Source organism: Natator depressus, chromosome 8 (genome assembly GCF_965152275.1).
Source record: "Natator depressus isolate rNatDep1 chromosome 8, rNatDep2.hap1, whole genome shotgun sequence".
In the NCBI taxonomy this organism is placed as follows: Eukaryota; Metazoa; Chordata; order Testudines; family Cheloniidae; genus Natator; species Natator depressus.
Window position 1 is genome coordinate 28,513,863 of NC_134241.1, and position 18,137 is coordinate 28,531,999.

Here is an 18,137-nt window from a genome sequence, read left to right on the forward strand (position 1 = left end):
CATCTTTTTCTGAACAGAGTGCCAATTATGTAGAATAGCCTGGTGGTTATTTAACATATCTCTAGTTAAATGTTTTATTATAACTTTGAAAACCTAATTACCGAAGTTTTATGTGGTACTATACCATTTACTGGCTGCCACTTTATAAAAAGTACTCCTTTAGAGACAATAAATGCTAAGCTTTCAAAGGACATAGACAGGACCTGTAAAATGTGACAAAATCCAAAGGTTTATTTTTTTTTCAAAAGTATCTTGTCTATTTTTACCTCACCTATAGGAATACATATGGGAATAGCACAGTTCCATGCATTCATCTAAATCTCTTACTTGCCTTTCATAAAGTTTCATTCTGCACATGTCGTATTAAAAATCTATTAGGGATTAATAGCCTTGGTGGGGGGGGGGTGGCGGCACTTTCCACTGAAACTATTCAATATGTTTATTCATTTTCTACTTCACTGTGGCCAGATTTTCACTATACCTAACTTCACTTGAACAATGCATTATATTCAAACTTTTTTTTTATACTATAGCTCGCCCTGTTAGCTGAACAACACCTAGAGATCCTGGGTTAAAAACCTTGACATTTCAGATCGAGGCAACACAAGGACTGCACTTTTGTGCCTCTTGACACTGCTGAGATTTGCTCCAAGGGATAAAAAAAAGAAGCTAACAGAAAAACTGTTTATTAAGCCCGTTAGGCTTGAAACTGGAAAGGGGTGCTGGTATAATGAGGATTTGGGGGAGTTTGGGATGACACTAATGAAAGTGCTTATGAGTGATCAACCTGTCACTTAAACAAGAGGAATAGAAATCTCAAGAGCAGTGGTGTAACTCAGACAGTCCTATTTCACACCCTCCCACCAATTTTAATTTTAATTAATGAAAGTTGGTCTTGTTATGACAGTAAAAAGCATCTGAAACCATTCCCTGTTATTTCTTGCAACCTTCTAAGTGGAATATAGTCTGAAAGATTTGTTTTTAATTTGAAAGGGTAGGTCACGTTGGGGTTGAAACCTTTTAATCGGAGCTTCTGCCACGAGCACATTTTCATAGTCCACTTATAAAAATGTGGAAAACAAGGGTTTGTAATGTTTCTAACACTTAACCAATCTCACCCCTGCAATATTAGCTACAAGCAGTAAAGAATGGCAATGTCCTTTGGCAGAAAGATTAATTGGAGAACACTCCCCATTAAATAATTGGTTGGAATGATACTGTTCCTTTAGTTATTGTTTTGCAAACAGCCCAGGATAGGGACGCTATTTTTATTTTTTTAAGTGAAAATGTCTCAGATACTATGGTTTCAAAACCAACTGCGGATTATTTAGTTTTTTCTGTGGAGCTTTTCAATGATTTTTATTGTATAAGTAAATACTAATACTGATGTGAGTGAGTGGATGCACCTCTTTCTGAAATTGACAGACATTGTGTCCACTTCCATCAGGGCTGTATTTTGGATTTAATGGTAAAATGCTAGATGATCCTTTGTGTTCTTTAAAAACTAAGCAGTGAACAAGAATAACTGATTCAGTGTTCATCAGACTGTATAAGCAAGGCATATTTTCAGGGACCATCTTAAAATTCCAATCCGTAGTCTTAAATTGAGACTGTCAAAGTTGGCAAAGCCACAGCACAGTCTGCCTTTTATTTTCTTATGATTATTTGCAAAGTCCAGGCACATAATTATATATTGGGTTTTATTTAGAAACAAATGGTTCAGTGTCCTCTAAAAAATCGTGTAATGATAAATGAGAGTGCCTGTGAGTAATGATGGGGGAAATATACTTGGGAAACAGATTTTGGTTTCAGACTTCCAAATCATTGTTATAATAAACGGTGACTAAATACTGATTTTAAAGCTCATAATAAGTGATTTGATAGTGACCTACTTGTTTGTTCCAGACCATTAGCATTAGTCTCACATTCTCACATCTGAAATAAGACCTAATGTTAGTAAAGACTGTGGGCCCAATTTTACAAATTGCTCGGCTCCCTCAACACGTTTTGATTGGAAGAGGCACTCAGGACCTTGCAGAATTCATGCCAGTTATTTTCTTTCTCTTTCCTTGTAGTTGTAACTCTGGCAGGTGTCTCTCATACAGATTTAGAATGCTTATTAAGCTCTACTCTGCTACCAGTCATTGCCAAGACCGTGACTAAGACTAGCACAGTGTTGAATTCAGAATATTAGTTGGACTGTAGGTTTCAAAGGAAAGCCATCTAAGCCTACAAGAGAAGAAAGGATGTTTACTTGGAAAGATAGGGATTTAGTTAAACTAATAAACACACAGGTATTGTAGGTTTTGGATCTAGTTGCGTGCCTTAATCAAACTCAAACTAAGAGGAATGTGTAGTGATATCACTTCCAGGTCTGAGAATTATAACTAAACTGATGCCACAGTTTGACAGTGCATCTCAGGTGATACCAGAAGGCACTTAATTGGGCAGGCTGGGGTCTAAACTAACACCATGTCAGGTTGCAGCTTAACCCACAATGAATTAAGAGATCATCCTTGCAAAAGTGGAGCTATATTTTATTTATTCATAGGTTCATAGATATTTAGGTCAGAAGGGACCATTATGATCATCTAGTCTGACCTCCTGCACAACGCAGGCCACAGAATTTCACCCACCACTCCTGCGAAAAACCTCTCACCTATGTCTGAGCTATTGAAGTCCTCAAATCGTGGCTTAAAGACTTCAAGGAGCAGAGAATCCTCCAGCAAGTGACACGTGTCCCATGCTACAGAGGAAGGCGAAAAACCTCCAGGGCCTCTTCCAATCTGCCCTGGAGGAAAATTCCTTCCTGACCCCAAATTTAGCGATCAGCTAAACCCTGAGCATATGGGCAAGACTCACCAGCCAGATACTACAGAAAATTCTTTCCTGGGTAACTCAGATCCCACCCCATCTAATATCCCATCACAGGCCATTGGGCCTATTTACCATGAATATTTAGTTACCAAAACCATGTTATCCCATCATACCATCTCCTCCATAAACTTATCGTGTTTAATCTTAAAGCCAGATAGATCTTTTGCCCCCACTGCTTCCCTTGGAAGGCTATTCCAAAACTTCACTCCTCTGATGGTTAGAAACCTTCGTCTAATTTCAAGTCTAAACTTCCTGGTGGCCAGTTTATATCCATTTGTTCTTGTGTCCGCATTGGTACTGAGCTTAAATAATTCCTCTCCCTCTCCAGTATTTATCCCTCTGATATATTTATAGAGAGCAATCATATCTCCCCTCAGCCTTCTTTTAGTTAGGCTAAACAAGCCAAGCTCCTTGAGTCTCCTTTCATAAGACAAGTTTTCCATTCCTCGGATCATCCTAGTAGCCCTTCTCTGTACCTGTTCCAGTTTTGAATTCATCCTTCTTAAACATGGGAGACCAGAACTGCACACAGTATTCCAGATGAGGTCTCACCAGTGCCTTGTATAACGGTACTAAAACCTCCTTATCTCTACTGGGAAATACCTCCCCTGATGCATCCCAAGACTGCATTAGCTTTTTTCACGGCCATATCTTATACTTTAAAGTAGAACCTTCTGTGGCATTAAGAAGTTGGTAATGATCCCAGATTTTCAGATGTCATTAATTTTTTTCATATAAAATTCTCCCTTCCCCTTGCAGTTGTTGGGATTTGTTGTGGCAGACAGGGATAGTACAAGTAAAAATAAATGCTTTTAAATTTAGAAATGTTACTATCCCATGACTGTTCAATGGCTTATGTGAAAAGAGTTGGTGAACTCATTCCAGGTTATAGTGGATGCCCAGACCCAGAAGCGCCCCCACATATGCAACTAATTAGCATCTATATTGGCACACTCAGCAGGCAGTCCAAGGACTGAAAGGTTTCAGAGTAGCAGCCGTGTTAGTCTGTAGCCGCAAAAAGAAAAGGAGGACTTGTGGCACCTTAGAGACTAACCAATTTATTTGAGCATAAGCTTTCTTGAGCTACAGCTCACTTCATCGGATGCATTCAGTGGTTTCCGAAAGCTTATGCTCAAATAAATTGGTTAGTCTCTAAGGTGCCACAAGTCCTCCTTTTCTTTTTTCAAGGACTGGAAGGAGCTTGAACTATCCTATGACCCCCCCAGAGGTAGTCCCCTTGTGATCAGGTTTTCAAGGCACAGCGGTAGGACAGTTTGAGATAGGGTTGCCCAGTTGTTGCCGATGCACTACCTGTTACATAAATAACTGAATGTTACTACCAGGCTGGCCTCTGTCATTAACGTAATAATTGGGTTGTTTTATTTTTAAATTAAAAATAGAGGGGAGAGGAAGAATTAAGAATAGCTGTGTTTTTATTCCTCTTTTTCTCTGTTGGAGTCTCTGATTATTTGCATCTGGTCTTTATTTTTATATAAAGTGCAAGAATTGTAGATGATATTCTTACCGTTTATTTATCATTGACTTTATTCCTGCCAAAAGTGTGCTAGGCACATTACAGACAGTGAGAACACAGGGGACTTGATTCTATTTTGTCATCCAGTGTAAACCAGCAGTAGCATCACTGAAGTCAGTGGAGTTACGACAGCCTAAAATTTACGGCCCAGTCTTGTGCCCCAGATAGCTTACAGCTGAAATAGACAACGTGTAGATGGCGGATGGGATACAGAAAATAAAGTGATTTAATGAGGAAGCTTAAAACACACTGTGTTAGTTCCAGGATTTGTACTTGGATTATTTTATCATTTTCTTTTGTCAATTTTGTTAACACTTCTTTAAGCAGATAGGGTGGAACAAGTGTCTGTAGGCTTCCTGGAGGTACTGTTGCAAGGAGTGACTTGCAGGAAAAGATGATGGCAGAATTGTGAATCAGGTCAGAGAGGAGATTCCAGACATAATGAAAGAAGGTGCAGAGAGGAGATACTCTTCTCTAACTACAGTATTGCACCTTTTTAACTGTGTCTCTTTTCTTGCATTTCAGGCATTTCTTGTTTAAGACATCTTCTGGAACCACCCCTCTGTTCAGTAGTTCTTCCCCTGGATACCCTTTGACCTCAGGAACAGTTTACACACCACCTCCCAGACTGTTGCCTCGAAATACTTTCTCCAGAAATGCGTTCAAGCTGAAAAAGCCCTCCAAATATTGTAGCTGGAAATGTGCTGCTTTATCAGCTATTGCTGCTGCAGTTCTGCTTGCCATCCTGCTGGCCTACTTCATAGGTAAGTGCATCTTTCACTTTATCCCACACAAGCTAGTAAGAAGTTCTGTTTCCTATTGCCAAATCATGTTTCATTTTTCTGAGCCGAGTCCCTGGGATTCCTATGCCAAGGCGCCCCTGGGCTGCATCTCCGCACTTAACCAGGCTCTGCGGTTTTTGGGTGTTTCAGGATCAAGAGGCTCAGCCCTCAGGCTGAGCCCCAGGTTGCCCATTGTAGGGTTTGTATATCCCATCACAGTTGTCACGCCAAGTCAAAACTCAACACCTGTAAGGCTGTTTTAATCCCTTCACAAATTTGTTTGCTTATAAAAGATCAAAATACTTTTTTAAAATGTTTTCCAAAATTTAGAAACATATCATCATCTTAGAGCTCTGGTCAGCTGTCAGACATCAGGGGGCTGTGGACATCAAGACATTATTGCTGTGATGCTACATTCTGATTTAAAGTATTTTGTGTATGGTGCTACCTTATCAGGCAGGTATGCACATTTTGCCATTCCTCCAAATCAGGCTGACGCTTTTGTGATGTGCTATCAACTGACTGGTGCATATTCTGAGAGAACTGTGTTCTACACATTCATGGGTGCTTCTCAGACACAACCAGCATACATAAAACTTCTTTTTCACTTTTACTTTTCTCTCATTGTGTCATGATCTGTATTACTGACCACCCTATATTATTGTTAGGGGGCTTATTCCTTCACCCACTCACTTCCGTGGTCCTTCTCGCATGAACAGAGAGCAACAATACCCAAAGTCCAAAGGTGCAAACAATTCGATGTTTATTGGGGTGAACTTCCAGCAAGCATGATTGCAGTTTCCTTCCTTAGTATCCTCCTTCCCACCTCTGACACCACAGAGCCTTACACCTGTGTCCCTGTTCCCATTCCTGCCCTTAGCCAAACATGATTCCAATTTCCCCAGCCCCATTCCCTGTTCCCATTTCCCCTTTTAGCAAAACATGATTCCAATTTCCTTACCCCCATTCCCTGTTCCCATTTCCCCCACCCGCATGCCCACCCCCACTTCCTGATTGACTGCAGACTATACAGTAAAACTTGAGTTCTGCTTAGCTATACCTTAACCAATCATTTTCCTGAAATTTAACTAACCAATCCTAACATGATTATGTAACCAATTATATCCCACCTTATGGGATTATATTATGTAACCAATTATATACCACCTTAATTAGTTTACACCCAACAAAATTAATTATACAGCAGACAGGAACAATCACAGAACCAGACAGAGATTATACAGACAAACAATAGCAAAGTGGGAACTATAATGACAAAACAATACAGAAGTGAGGATTTCACATCCCAGCTATTGATAAGTGAGTTCTTGCCAGACAGGATGCTATCAAACTAAAAGAAAAGGAGTACTTGTGGCACCTTAGAGTACTCCTTTTCTTTTTGCAAATACAGACTAACACGGCTGTTACTCTGAAACCTATCAAACTAAGTTTCCTTTTACATTTTCTAGGCACTTCCCTTTCTCTGGAGGTGATAGGCACTATCAGGACAGGATTGTATTCCTAACAGCCCAATAGCACCTTCTTTCAATGTGACTAGTTTGGAATGTGAGGATGTGACCGTTCACTTCCCAGCTTATGGCTGCCTCTGCTGCTTAGCCAAAGGCCTTAGCCTAAGAACAGGGGCTCAGACTGTCACGGTAAGAGAAGGCCCTTACACCGGCAGACAGTGATTTTGATTCTTTCTTTTATACCTCTATAACTAGCCAAGTGATAAGAATACACCTAAATTCTTAAAGTACAGGCCTTTGCAGACAGGCCTGAATATCTATATCCTAACACTTATGTCCCTTCATGCAGTCTTAACCAGTTCTTCGAATACATTCCTTGAGCTTTGGGGGGCTCTCCTGTTTTTACTTATTTTACTTTTAATTAGTTTGTCCCCTAATGCAATTGTCTGCAAAAACTTATGTGTTTTTTAAAGAAGAAAAGAGCCTACAAATATTAGTGTCACTAAGACAATTTCATAACTTACTGGGCTTTCCAAGCCCCCACAGCAATGCAACCATTTTTATGGCAATCTGCACAAACTCCACAGCTTCCTTTGACTATATGGCAGCATTCTAGCAGTTTAGTCTAACAGGAAGATCATCCTTCATAGGAGAAAGCACTTGTCAGGCATGTAGCACATGGTTCTGCAGTTTCTGTCTTACTTGGTATGTTTCTGCAGTGGTCATAAGAACACAAGTGATCTCTCTCCTGCCATCCATCTCCACCCTCTGACAAACAGAGGCTAGGGACACCATTCCTTACCCATCCTGGCTAATAGCCATTAATGGACTTAACCTCCATGAATTTATCCAGTTCTCTTTTAAACCCTGTTATAGTCCTAGCCTTCACAACATCCTCAGGCAAGGAGTTCCACAGGTTGACTGTGCGCTGAGTGAAGAAGAACTTCCTTTTATTTGTTTAAACCTGCTGCCCATTAATTTCATTTGATAGCCCCTAGTTCTTATATTATGGGAACGAGTAAATAACTTTTCCTTATTGACTTTCTCCACACCACTCATGATTTTATATACCTCTATCATATCCCCCCTTCATCTCCTCTTTTTCAAGCTGAAAAGTCCTAGCCTCTTTAATCTCTCCTCATATGGGACCCGTTCCAAACCTCTAATCATTTTAGTTGCCCTTTTCTGGCCATTTTCTAATGCCAGTATATCTTTTTTGAGATGAGGGGACCACATCTGTACGCAGTATTCAAGATGTGGGCGGACCATGGATTTATATAAGGGCAATAAGATATTCTCTATCCCTTTTTAAATGATTCCTAACATCCCATTTGTTTTTTTGACTGCCGCTGCACACTGCGTGGATATTTTCAGAGAACTGTCCACGATGACTCCAAGATCTTTCTCCTGATTAGTTGTAGTTAAATTAGCCCCCATCATATTGTATGTATAGTTGAGGTTATTTTTTCCAATGTGCATTACTTTACATTTATCCACATTAAATTTCATTTGTTGCCCAATCACTGAGTTTTGTGAGATCTTTTTGAAGTTCTTCACAGCCTGCTTTGGTCTTAACTATCCTGAGCAGTTTAGTATCATCTGCAAACTTTGCCACCTCACTGTTTACCCCTTTCTCCAGGTCATTTATGAGTAAGTTGAATAGGATTGGTCCTAGGACTCATCCTTGGGGAACACCACTAGTTACCCCTCTCCATTCTGAAAATTTACCATTTTATTCCTACCCTTTGTTTCCTGTCTTTTAACCAGTTTTCAACCCATGAAAGGATCTTCTCTCTTATCCCATGACAACTTAATTTATGTAAGAGCCTTTGGTGAGGGACCTTGTCAAAGGCTTTCTGGAAATCTAAGTACACTATGGCCACTGGATCCCCCTAGTCCACATGTTTGTTGACCCCCTCAAAGAACTCTAATAGATTAGTAAGACACGATCTCCCTTTACAGAAATCATGTTGACTTTTGCGTAACAATTTATGTTCTTCTATGTGTCTGACAATTTTATTCTTTACTATTGTTTCAACTAATTTGCCCGGTACTGACGTTAGACTTACCGGTCTGTAATTGCCAGGATCACCTCTAGAGCCCTTCTTAAACATTGATGTTACATTAGATATCTTCCAGTCATAGGGTACAGTAGCTGATTTAAAGGACAGATTACAAACCATAATTAATAGTTCCGCAATTTCACATTTGAGTTCTTTCAGAACTCTTGGGTGAATGCCATCTGGTCCCGGTGACTTGTTACTGTTAAATTTCTCAATTAATTCCAAAACCTCCTCTAGTGACACTTCAATCTGTGACAATTCCTCAGATTTGTCACCTACAAAAGATGGCTCAGGTTTGGGAGTCTCCCTAACATCCTCAGCTGTGAAGACTGAAGCAAAGAATTCATTTAGTTTCTCTGCGATGACTTTATCGTCTTTAAGTGCTCCTTTTGTATCTTGATCTTCCAGGGGCCCCAGTGGCTGTTTAGCAGGCTTCCTGCTTCTGAAGTACTTAAAAACCATTTTATTATTACCTTTTGAGTTTTTGGCTAGCTGTTCTTCAAACTCCTTTTTGGCTTTTCTTATTACATTTTTACATTTAATTTGGCAGTGTTTATGCTCCTTTCTATTTACCTCACTAGGATTTGACTTCCACTTTTTAAAGGATGACTTTTTATCTCTCACTGCTTCTTGTACATGGTTATTAAGCCACAGTGGCTCTTTTTAGTTCTTTTACTGTGTTTTTTAATTTGGGGTATACATTTAAGTTGCGCCTCTATTATGGTGTCTTTGAAAAGTGTCCATGCAGCTTGCAGGGATTTCACTCTAGTCACTGTACCTTTTAATTTCTGTTTAACTAACCCCCTCATTTTTGCATAATTCCCCTTTCTGAAATTAAATGCCACAGTTTTGGGCTGTTGAGGTGTTCTTTCCACCACAGGAATGTTAAATGTTGTTATATTATGGTCACTATTTCTGAAGTTTCTTATCCTGGCTGCTGTTCGGGGGAGGGTATGGCAACCCACAGACCATTCACCTGATCTGGTATGGCAGTGTCCCTGTGTATGAGTAAAAAAACTTTCACTTATTTTATGCAGCCTAATAGGTAGTACAGGGATAATTATGTATCTCCTGTAATAAACCTCAAATTAGCAACAGGCTAAGCTTGTTATATAAAGAAAATTTTTTGGAAACCATGTTATTTATTGAACTTGGCAGCTAAGATGTAATAGCTGTCTATGTGAGCAATTATACAAATGAGAAACTATATACTGGAAGTTCAATATTTTAATCACGGATGTAACTTGGAAATGATGGATGATTAAATATATTTATCTTTGGTATTTAGGCTCCTGTAAGATAAAACAAAGCTTCACTGGATGGTTTATTACTTTATAATCTGTCATTTCTTATTATTTATGAACTTATATTAGACCATTGACCCTTGAGAATTGAGGAATGGTTTATAACTTCACATGAATAAAGCTAATGGTCAGTTTGCAGAGAAGTGTTGGCGGTTGCTTAACCATTATCCTGACTGGAGAACGATGAACACAATGAAGTTGTCCAGTAAGCAGGAGGAGGAAGCAGGTTTTTAAAAGGAATATTGGTGGAAAGGGGAAACAATTAAGAATCACTTTTGTGTCATGTCCTGGTGTACTGAAGGAGGGGTATTTTAAAGAGCAAATAACCAAAGACATAAAACTAGATAACAAGGAATCTTTCAGAAGCGGGAATCCTAAGTGAAAGTTTGGTGAATCCACTAGACCAGTGTTTCCCAAACTTGGGACGCCACTTGTTCAGGGAAAGCCCCTGGCGGGCCGGGCCGGTTTGTTTACCTGCCGAGTCCGCAGGTTCGGCTGATCGCGGCTCCCACTGGCCGTGGTTCGCAGCTGCAGGCCAATGGGGGCTGCGGGAAGCGGCAGCCGGTATGTCCCTCAGCCCGCACCGCTTCCTGCAGCTTCCATTGGCCTGCAGCGGCGAACCGCGGCCTGCAGCGGCGAACCATGGCCAGTGGGAGCTGCGATCGGCCGAACCTGCGGACTCGGCAGGTAAACAAACCGGCCTGGCCCGCCAGGGGCTTTCCCTGAACAAGCGGCGTCCCAAGCTTGGGAAACACTGCACTAGACTAAGGGCTTGACTACACTACCACTGAAGTCGATGTTACTTACATCACTCAGAAGTGTGAAAAAGCCACAGCCCAAGCAATGCAAGTTACATCTATCTATGCTCTGTCCACACCAGTTCTATGTCGGCGGGAGATGCACTCCTGCTCAGGGGCGGCGAATTATATACACTCGTGGTGCCTGGGCTCCAGCAATATTCTGGGCCTGGGGGCCCGGCTCCACCAGTGTTTGGGGCTGGTGGGGCTCTCCCACTTGCTGCCCCCACTCACCTACCCCGGCCCCGGAGCTTGCAGCTCACACTGACTCTGCTCTGCTGGCTCCCTGCATCAACTGCTACCACAGGGTCCTAGTGCCCCCCATTCACAAATGGCAGCGCAGGCTGCCCTTACCCTTCCCTTCCACCCTAGCCCTGAGCCTCTCCAAGGCCCCAGAACCCTCAACCCCAGCCAGAGCCCTCATCCCTCCACACCCTAATCCTCTGCCCCAGCCCTGAGCCCCCTCCCACACCCCAAACCTCTCATCCTCAGCCCCACAGCCTTCACCCCTGCACCCCCTCTAATCCCCAAACTCCCTCCCTGAGCCTCTACCCCCTCCCTCTACACCCCTCCCACCCCAAACTCCCTCCCAGAGCCTGCACCCCTCGTTCCCTCCTACATCCCCAACCCAAAGCCTGCACCCAAACTCCATCCCAGAACCTGCACCCCTCACCCCCTCCTGCACCCCCACCCCTTGCCCCAGCCCAGAGCCTGCACCCAGCACCCAAACTCCAGCCCAGAGCCTGTACCCCAGACCCCCTCCCCCACCCAAACTCCCTCCCAGAGGCTGCATCTCCATCTCCTCCTACACCCCTGCCCCAACCCAGAGCCTTCACCCAGCACCCAAATTCCCTTCCAGAGCCTGTATCCCAGACCCCCTCCCTCACCCAAATTCCCTCCCAGAGCCTGCATCCCTCCCTCACCCAAATTCCCTCCGAGAGCCTGCACCCTCCACCCCTCCTGCACCCTAATCCCTAGCCCAGGGCCTGCACCCCAGACCTCCACCCCGACCCAAACTCCCTCCCAGGGCCTTAGGCGGAGCTTGGGGGGGCGGGTTCTGGGCACCACCAAAATTTCTAGAAACCTGCCACCCCTGCTCCTGCTGACTTAGCTTCCACCTCCTGCTGAGGTGGATGTAGTGTGGTCACGTAGACTTGCCCTTAAAGAGTAAATGCAACTCTTAAGGATGAGAAGGAATTGTAGAGAAGCCAAATGTTGTTTTTTTTTTTTCTATCAGCTTTCTCTGGAAGGGAAGTTGGGAAGATACCAACCTCAGACCTTGTCTCTTTGCGTAAAAAAGGTGGCACTGTCAGAATTAAAGATGTAAAAAGGGAAGGTGTTGGAATAAGCTAAAGAACAAGTCACCAGAACTAGATGGTATACAGCCAAAATTTTTGAAGGAATGAAGTATATGAGATGCTCATACAAACATGCAATACTGCAAGATTCAGTACTAGGACTGTTGTTTCTTTTAATGTATTAACTAATGATCTAGAAAAGGAAATTAATAGAGTCAAATCAAAATTTGCATATGACATAAAGCTATGTAAGTTTGTCAAGACTAGATAAGACTGTGAAGGACTGAGATACTTATCAAAGCTGGGTGAATGGACATTGTAGTGATAAATGAAATGTAGAGTTGACACACACAAAGTAAAGCACATGGGAAGGAATAACTTGAACTACTCAGACATTTTATGGGCTCTAAATTAACTGTGTCCTTTTAGGAAAAAGGCCTGGGCATCCTTGTGGGTAGCTAAATGAAAACCTCTGATATATAGCATCAAATAGATGGAGTTCACAGACAGATGATAACAATTATTAATGCCGTGTGAGGGAAGATTGAAAAGATTGGCACTGTTTAGTTTAGAGCGGAAACAAATAAGAGGGGCTGTGATAGAAGTATACAAATAATAAGTAGTATAGAGGAGTAAATTAAGCACTCCTATTTGCTTTTTCTTACAAAACAGGAACAAAGGGGAATTGAATGAAATCAAAAGGCAACACATTTAAAGCTGTGAAAAATAAATATATTTTACACAATGCCCAATGAACCTTTGGAGTTCATTGCCACAATAAATCGTTAAGGCCAGCTCTAGAGTTTAATAGGATTCAAAAAAGATTTAGATATTTATATGTATCATGAGAATATGCACAGATTAGCCAGGATTTAAAAAAAAAAAGACCCTTTTCAGAAGGGATATAAACACTGATGCTTCAGGGCATTAGCCAGCTGCTAACTGACAGGCTAGGAGAAAATGTCCTTTATCAGCAGGTTGTTCTACAGGTGTCCATTATGGACTTTCCTGCACCTTCCTCTGAAGTTTCTTATCCTGGTTGCCGTCGGAGGGAGGGTATTAGCCTGATCTGATGTGGCAATGTCCCTGTGTATGAGTAAAAAATTTTCTCGTATTTTATGCATACTTATGCTTGTTTTGTACACACACAAAAGTGTCTGTATGAACATGTTTTTCTAGAAGAACTTGGCGTATGTGCTTAAAAATTTGGATCTGTACCTTAATTTTCATTTTCCCAGGAGCAATTTCAGCCTGAAAACCCCCCCCAACATTTCATGGTGGTGAAAATAGAAGTGAGGCAAACAATTTCCTTTCTTGTTTAGGGAAAAGGCTGCGGAGAGCACAATAGCTGATAAAAATCATAAAACTGATTTTTTGAAAAGTTTATCCAGCTATTTTTGTTTTGTCACTCATTTAATCTATGCTCTTACACTTCCTTCGTCATGACATACAATAAATTTACATCAGCGGCAGTTTTGCACATGCAAAGAGAACAAATGCCTCTAATTAAATCCAGGATTGCTGTCTTGCTGAGTTTTTCTAGTGGGCTTGAACTTGTATGTCATTAAATTCATATTACAACTTTGTGGTTTCAACATGTTTTGATAAATATCAGCATGTTGTGGTGCTCTTTAGAGAAATGCTGGTACCTCACCAACCCCAAAAGTTATTCTGAGCCCTGCTACCCTGGAAGTGAGGCTCATGGGATGCAGGATCACCACATTCAAATTGGGACATCCTGAAAATATTGGCCTGGATGGCAAAAACCCAGTTACATCACAAGCAAAATGACAGGTTTCAGAGTAGCAGCCGTGTTAGTCTGTATCCGCAAAAAGAAAAGGAGGACTTGTGGCACCTTAGAGACTAACAAATTTATTTGAGCGTAAGCTTTCGTGAACTACAGCGCACTTCATCGGATGCATTCAGTGGAAAATACAGTGGGGAGATTTATATACATAGAGAACATGAAACAATGGGTGTTACCATACGCACTGTAACGAGAGTGATCAGGTAAGGAGAGCTATTACCAGCAGGAGAGCGGGGGTGGAAAAAACCTTTTGTAGTGATAATCAAGGTGGGCCATTTCCAGTAGTTGACAAGAACCTCTGAGGAACAGTGGGGAGGGGGGGAGAGAATAAACATGGGGAAATAGTTTCTTTGTGTAATGACCCATCCACTCCCAGTCTTTATTCAAGCCTAAGTTACACAAAGTAAAACTATTTCCCCATGTTTATCCCTCCTACCCCCCACTGTTCCTCAAACATTCTTGTCAACTGCTGGAAATAGCCCACCTTGATTATCACGACAAAAGGTGTCCCCCCCCCCCAGCTCTCCTGCTGATAATAGCTCACCTTACCTGATCACTCTCGTTACAGTGTGAATGGTAACACCCATTGTTTCATGTTCTCAGCGTATATATAGTCGAGCTGCCGATTGGATGGGGCTCCGCTTCAATGCAAAGAAGTGCGCAACTCTCCACATCGACGGCAGCAAAAGGGTCTCGGTGCAGACAACAGGGTTCCAGATCCAGGGCGATCCCATCATCCCCCTGGCAGAGGGGCAGGCGTACCAGCACCTCGGCACGCCGGTAGGTTTCCATGTCCGGCAGACACCCAAGGACACCATCCAGGAGATCTTGCAGGATGCCGCCAAGATCGACGCCTCCCTGCTAGCACCGTGGCAGAAGATAAATGCCCTGAACACCTTCCTGATCCCCCGCATCTCGTTCGTCCTAAGGGGATCCGCCTTGGCGAAGGTACCCCTCAACAAGGCAAACAAGATCGTCCGGCAGCTGGTGAAGAAGTGGCTGTTCCTTCCCCAGAGAGCCAGCAACGAGTTGGTCTACATTGGCACCGCCATGCCTGTGGGCAGTGTCCCCCCTCATGGGCGACCTGTGTGACATCGCGGTGATCACCCACGCCTTCTGCCTGCTGACGTGTCCCGACTCCATGGTAAGGAACATCGCAGCAAACGCCCTCCATGACGCAACAAAGAAGCGGATCGGCAGAGCCCCCTCCAGCCAAGACACCACCACCTTCCTGAGCGGTTCCCTGGATGGCGAATTCGGACGGGATGGGCACGACATCGCTTCACTGTGGTCCCGTGCTCGCAATGCCACACGTCGCCTGGGGAAGCACATCGGCTGCTGCTGGGAGTGGTGCTAGGAGGCCAGGAGCTGGGAGTCCTGATGCTGCAGATCAGGTCCAACGACAACACCATCGTCACCCTGAGCGCCAGGGGCATGCTGCAGAGGACCCTGAAGGCAGCCATCCACTCACTGTACATGGAAACCCTGAAGCGTAAACCGGACCAGGGTAAAGCCTTTGAACTGACCAGCAAGTGGGACGCCAGCAACCACTTCCTCGCCGGGGTCGGCTTCACCCGTTTCGCCGACTGGCGGTTCATCCACCGTGCCCGGCTCAACTGCGTCCCGCTCAACGGAGCCATCCACCACCGGAACCGAGACAAGCGTTGCAGGAAGTGCGGCTACTCCAACGAGACCCTGCCCCACGTCCTGTGCAGCTGCAAGCCCCACTCCAGAGTCTGGCAGCTGTGCCACAATGCCATCCAGAACCGCCTGGTGAAAGCCATCACACCGTGCCTGGGGGAGGTCGCAGTGAACTGCGCCATCCCCGGTACTGACCACCACTTGCGACCTCATGGTAGTCACCGACGAGGCCCAGAAAAAGATCATCCTCGTCGATGTCACGGTCTTCTTTGAGAACAGGACCCCTGCCTTCCGCGAAGCCAAGCTCGTAAGCTGGAAAAATACACCCCCCTGGCCGACACCCTGAGAGCAAAGGGCTGTGAGGGCAGATGGATACCCTGATTGTCGGAGCCCTGGGTGCTTGGGACCCCTGCAACGAGTGTGTGCTGTGGACCTGTGGGATCGGTCGATGCTTCGCACAGCTCATGCGGCGCCTCATGGTCTCAGACACCATCCGATGGTCCAGGGACATCTACATCGAACACATCACCGGCCACCGACAGTACCAGGAGGCGTGAGCTGGTACAACATCGTGCATCAACTATGGGAAAGGGACTGAGAGACTTTTTCCATTGGACCATATGAACTGGAACCATAAACTCACTGAACATTAAGTCCCACCAAATGAGGGTAAATTCATCCTCATCATCGTATCCACTCATTATACTCCACACCTGAACATAGCCATTATATGAACAACATACCCCCATATCTCAATGTCTGTACTTTGACCCGTTAAACTTTTACCCCCAATCGGGGAGATTGCAGATTATTTATTCCTTACGCCACCCTTTCCTAAACCGAATTTTGCACCCCTTGATAATCTGTACCTTATTCCCTGATCACCAGAAACTTCTATGCTTAAACTCTGTACTGTTTTCTTTTTACTTCCAACATCATCTTAATAAAATTATTAAATCTCCCCACTCTATTTTCCACTGAATGCATCCGATGAAGTGAGCTGTAGCTCACGAAAGCTTATGCTCAAATACATTTGTTAGTCTCTAAGGTGCCACAAGTACTCCTTTTCTTATCACAAGCAAAGTAATTCAGGCTGTGTCAAAAAGAAAGCATATGCCACTCATACTGTTGTTGTTGGAGCTTTTCGCCTCATAGTAGGGGTGGGATGAAAGCATTTGTTGTGTTAAATTAGTTTTTAGCTCTTTAGAACCACACTAAGCTAAAAAAAAAAAATAATAGAAAGTCACCTTGTCTTTTTTTTTTTTTTTTTACAATACAGTAATTCCTGCCAAATATAAAATATTATGTTTTAAGTAAGCCTCTAAACTGCTCTGACTTCTGCCAATCTGACTTTGAGCTTGAAAGAACATCTGGCCATCATCATGTCAGTATGTTAAAAGTGTGGTAATTTTAGGTACTTACAGTTTTCTTTGAAAACAATAGAAGTATTATTTTCTATGGAAACTAAAAGCCTACAATGTGTTTAAAGTTGCTCCACTTGAAAATTGATATGTTGAGACTCATACTGATGAATCTTAGAGTGCTGCTGCAATTTTGTCTACTCCCATCATGCGAAACAGAGCAGGACTTGGGAAAAGAAAATGACAGAAATGATGAGAATAGTACACTTTTATATACATCATTAGTGTGTACACAGCATAGGAAAAATATTAGCTCTCATTCACTCTTCAGTGTTACTGGACTAAAAAGGCAGATGGGATTTAAGGTAAACTTATGTTCCCTGTGTAGGCTTCAAATGTTGTATTCACCTTTGTTTTATGTGAAGGGAAACCTGTTATTTGAGGAACAGACCTGCCAAAGGCTCTGGCTTGTTAATTAAGCAAATACAAGATTCTTCTTCCCCCAGCATATGTTTAAACTCATACTTCAAAATAAATAAAATAAGGGTGCTGCAGCGTGCAGATAGGCTGTGAACGTTCTTAATATTAGAGAGTAGAATAGCTTTTTTGTGCAATAGGTAATGGTAGTTTTATCCCTTTCCTTATATGCAAAGGCATTCCTTTTTGTGAAGGTCAAAGAACCAACTTTGGTGGTTCAGATCAAATGGACCCTAGACTTAAGGGTCTTAAGACCTCCTGAGCTTTTATCTTTACTAACAATACCTTATTTATCATCTATGTGCATAAACCAAAATTGTACAGAGATATTAATGCACTGGATGCCAATATCAAGCTGACTTATCTTCTTGGCATCAGTTAGTAAAGTGAGTGCAAATTTGTCTGTTCAGAAGGAATTTCTTGTTCATTGATATTTGCAGTTTCTTCCATTCATAAATAACACTCACGAACTTAAAAGGTTTCAGTAAAGACATAGCTGGAGGCAATATAAACCACACATACACCTTGTGTGAGGAATTCCTGGTTCCCTGGAACTTAGGGAACTAGCTACGTGAAGCTGGAAAGGAGTTGTGTTTGGCAGGCCTCAGCCTTTTGGCATCCATATTACAACGTGTGTAGCTGAATTCAGTTGAAGTTCAAGGAGAATAAGCCAATTAAGGTAGAAATCTGAGAGTCCTTTGGCTCTGTGTCTGTAGATCAGGGTAAG

General features: G+C 42.9%; 1 protein-coding gene across 13 annotated transcripts in view; it reads left to right on the forward strand.

Annotated features, from left to right (window-relative positions):
• The window catches only part of TENM2 (teneurin transmembrane protein 2), a 1,431,609-nt gene that overhangs the window by 1,190,223 nt on the left and 223,249 nt on the right, over positions 1-18,137 (forward strand). For all 13 annotated transcript variants that reach the window (XM_074960653.1, XM_074960654.1, XM_074960659.1 and 10 more), the window contains one exon: positions 4,937-5,175. In XM_074960653.1, the coding sequence (XP_074816754.1) occupies positions 4,937-5,175 (239 nt within the window). The remainder of the gene's footprint in view (positions 1-4,936; positions 5,176-18,137) is intronic.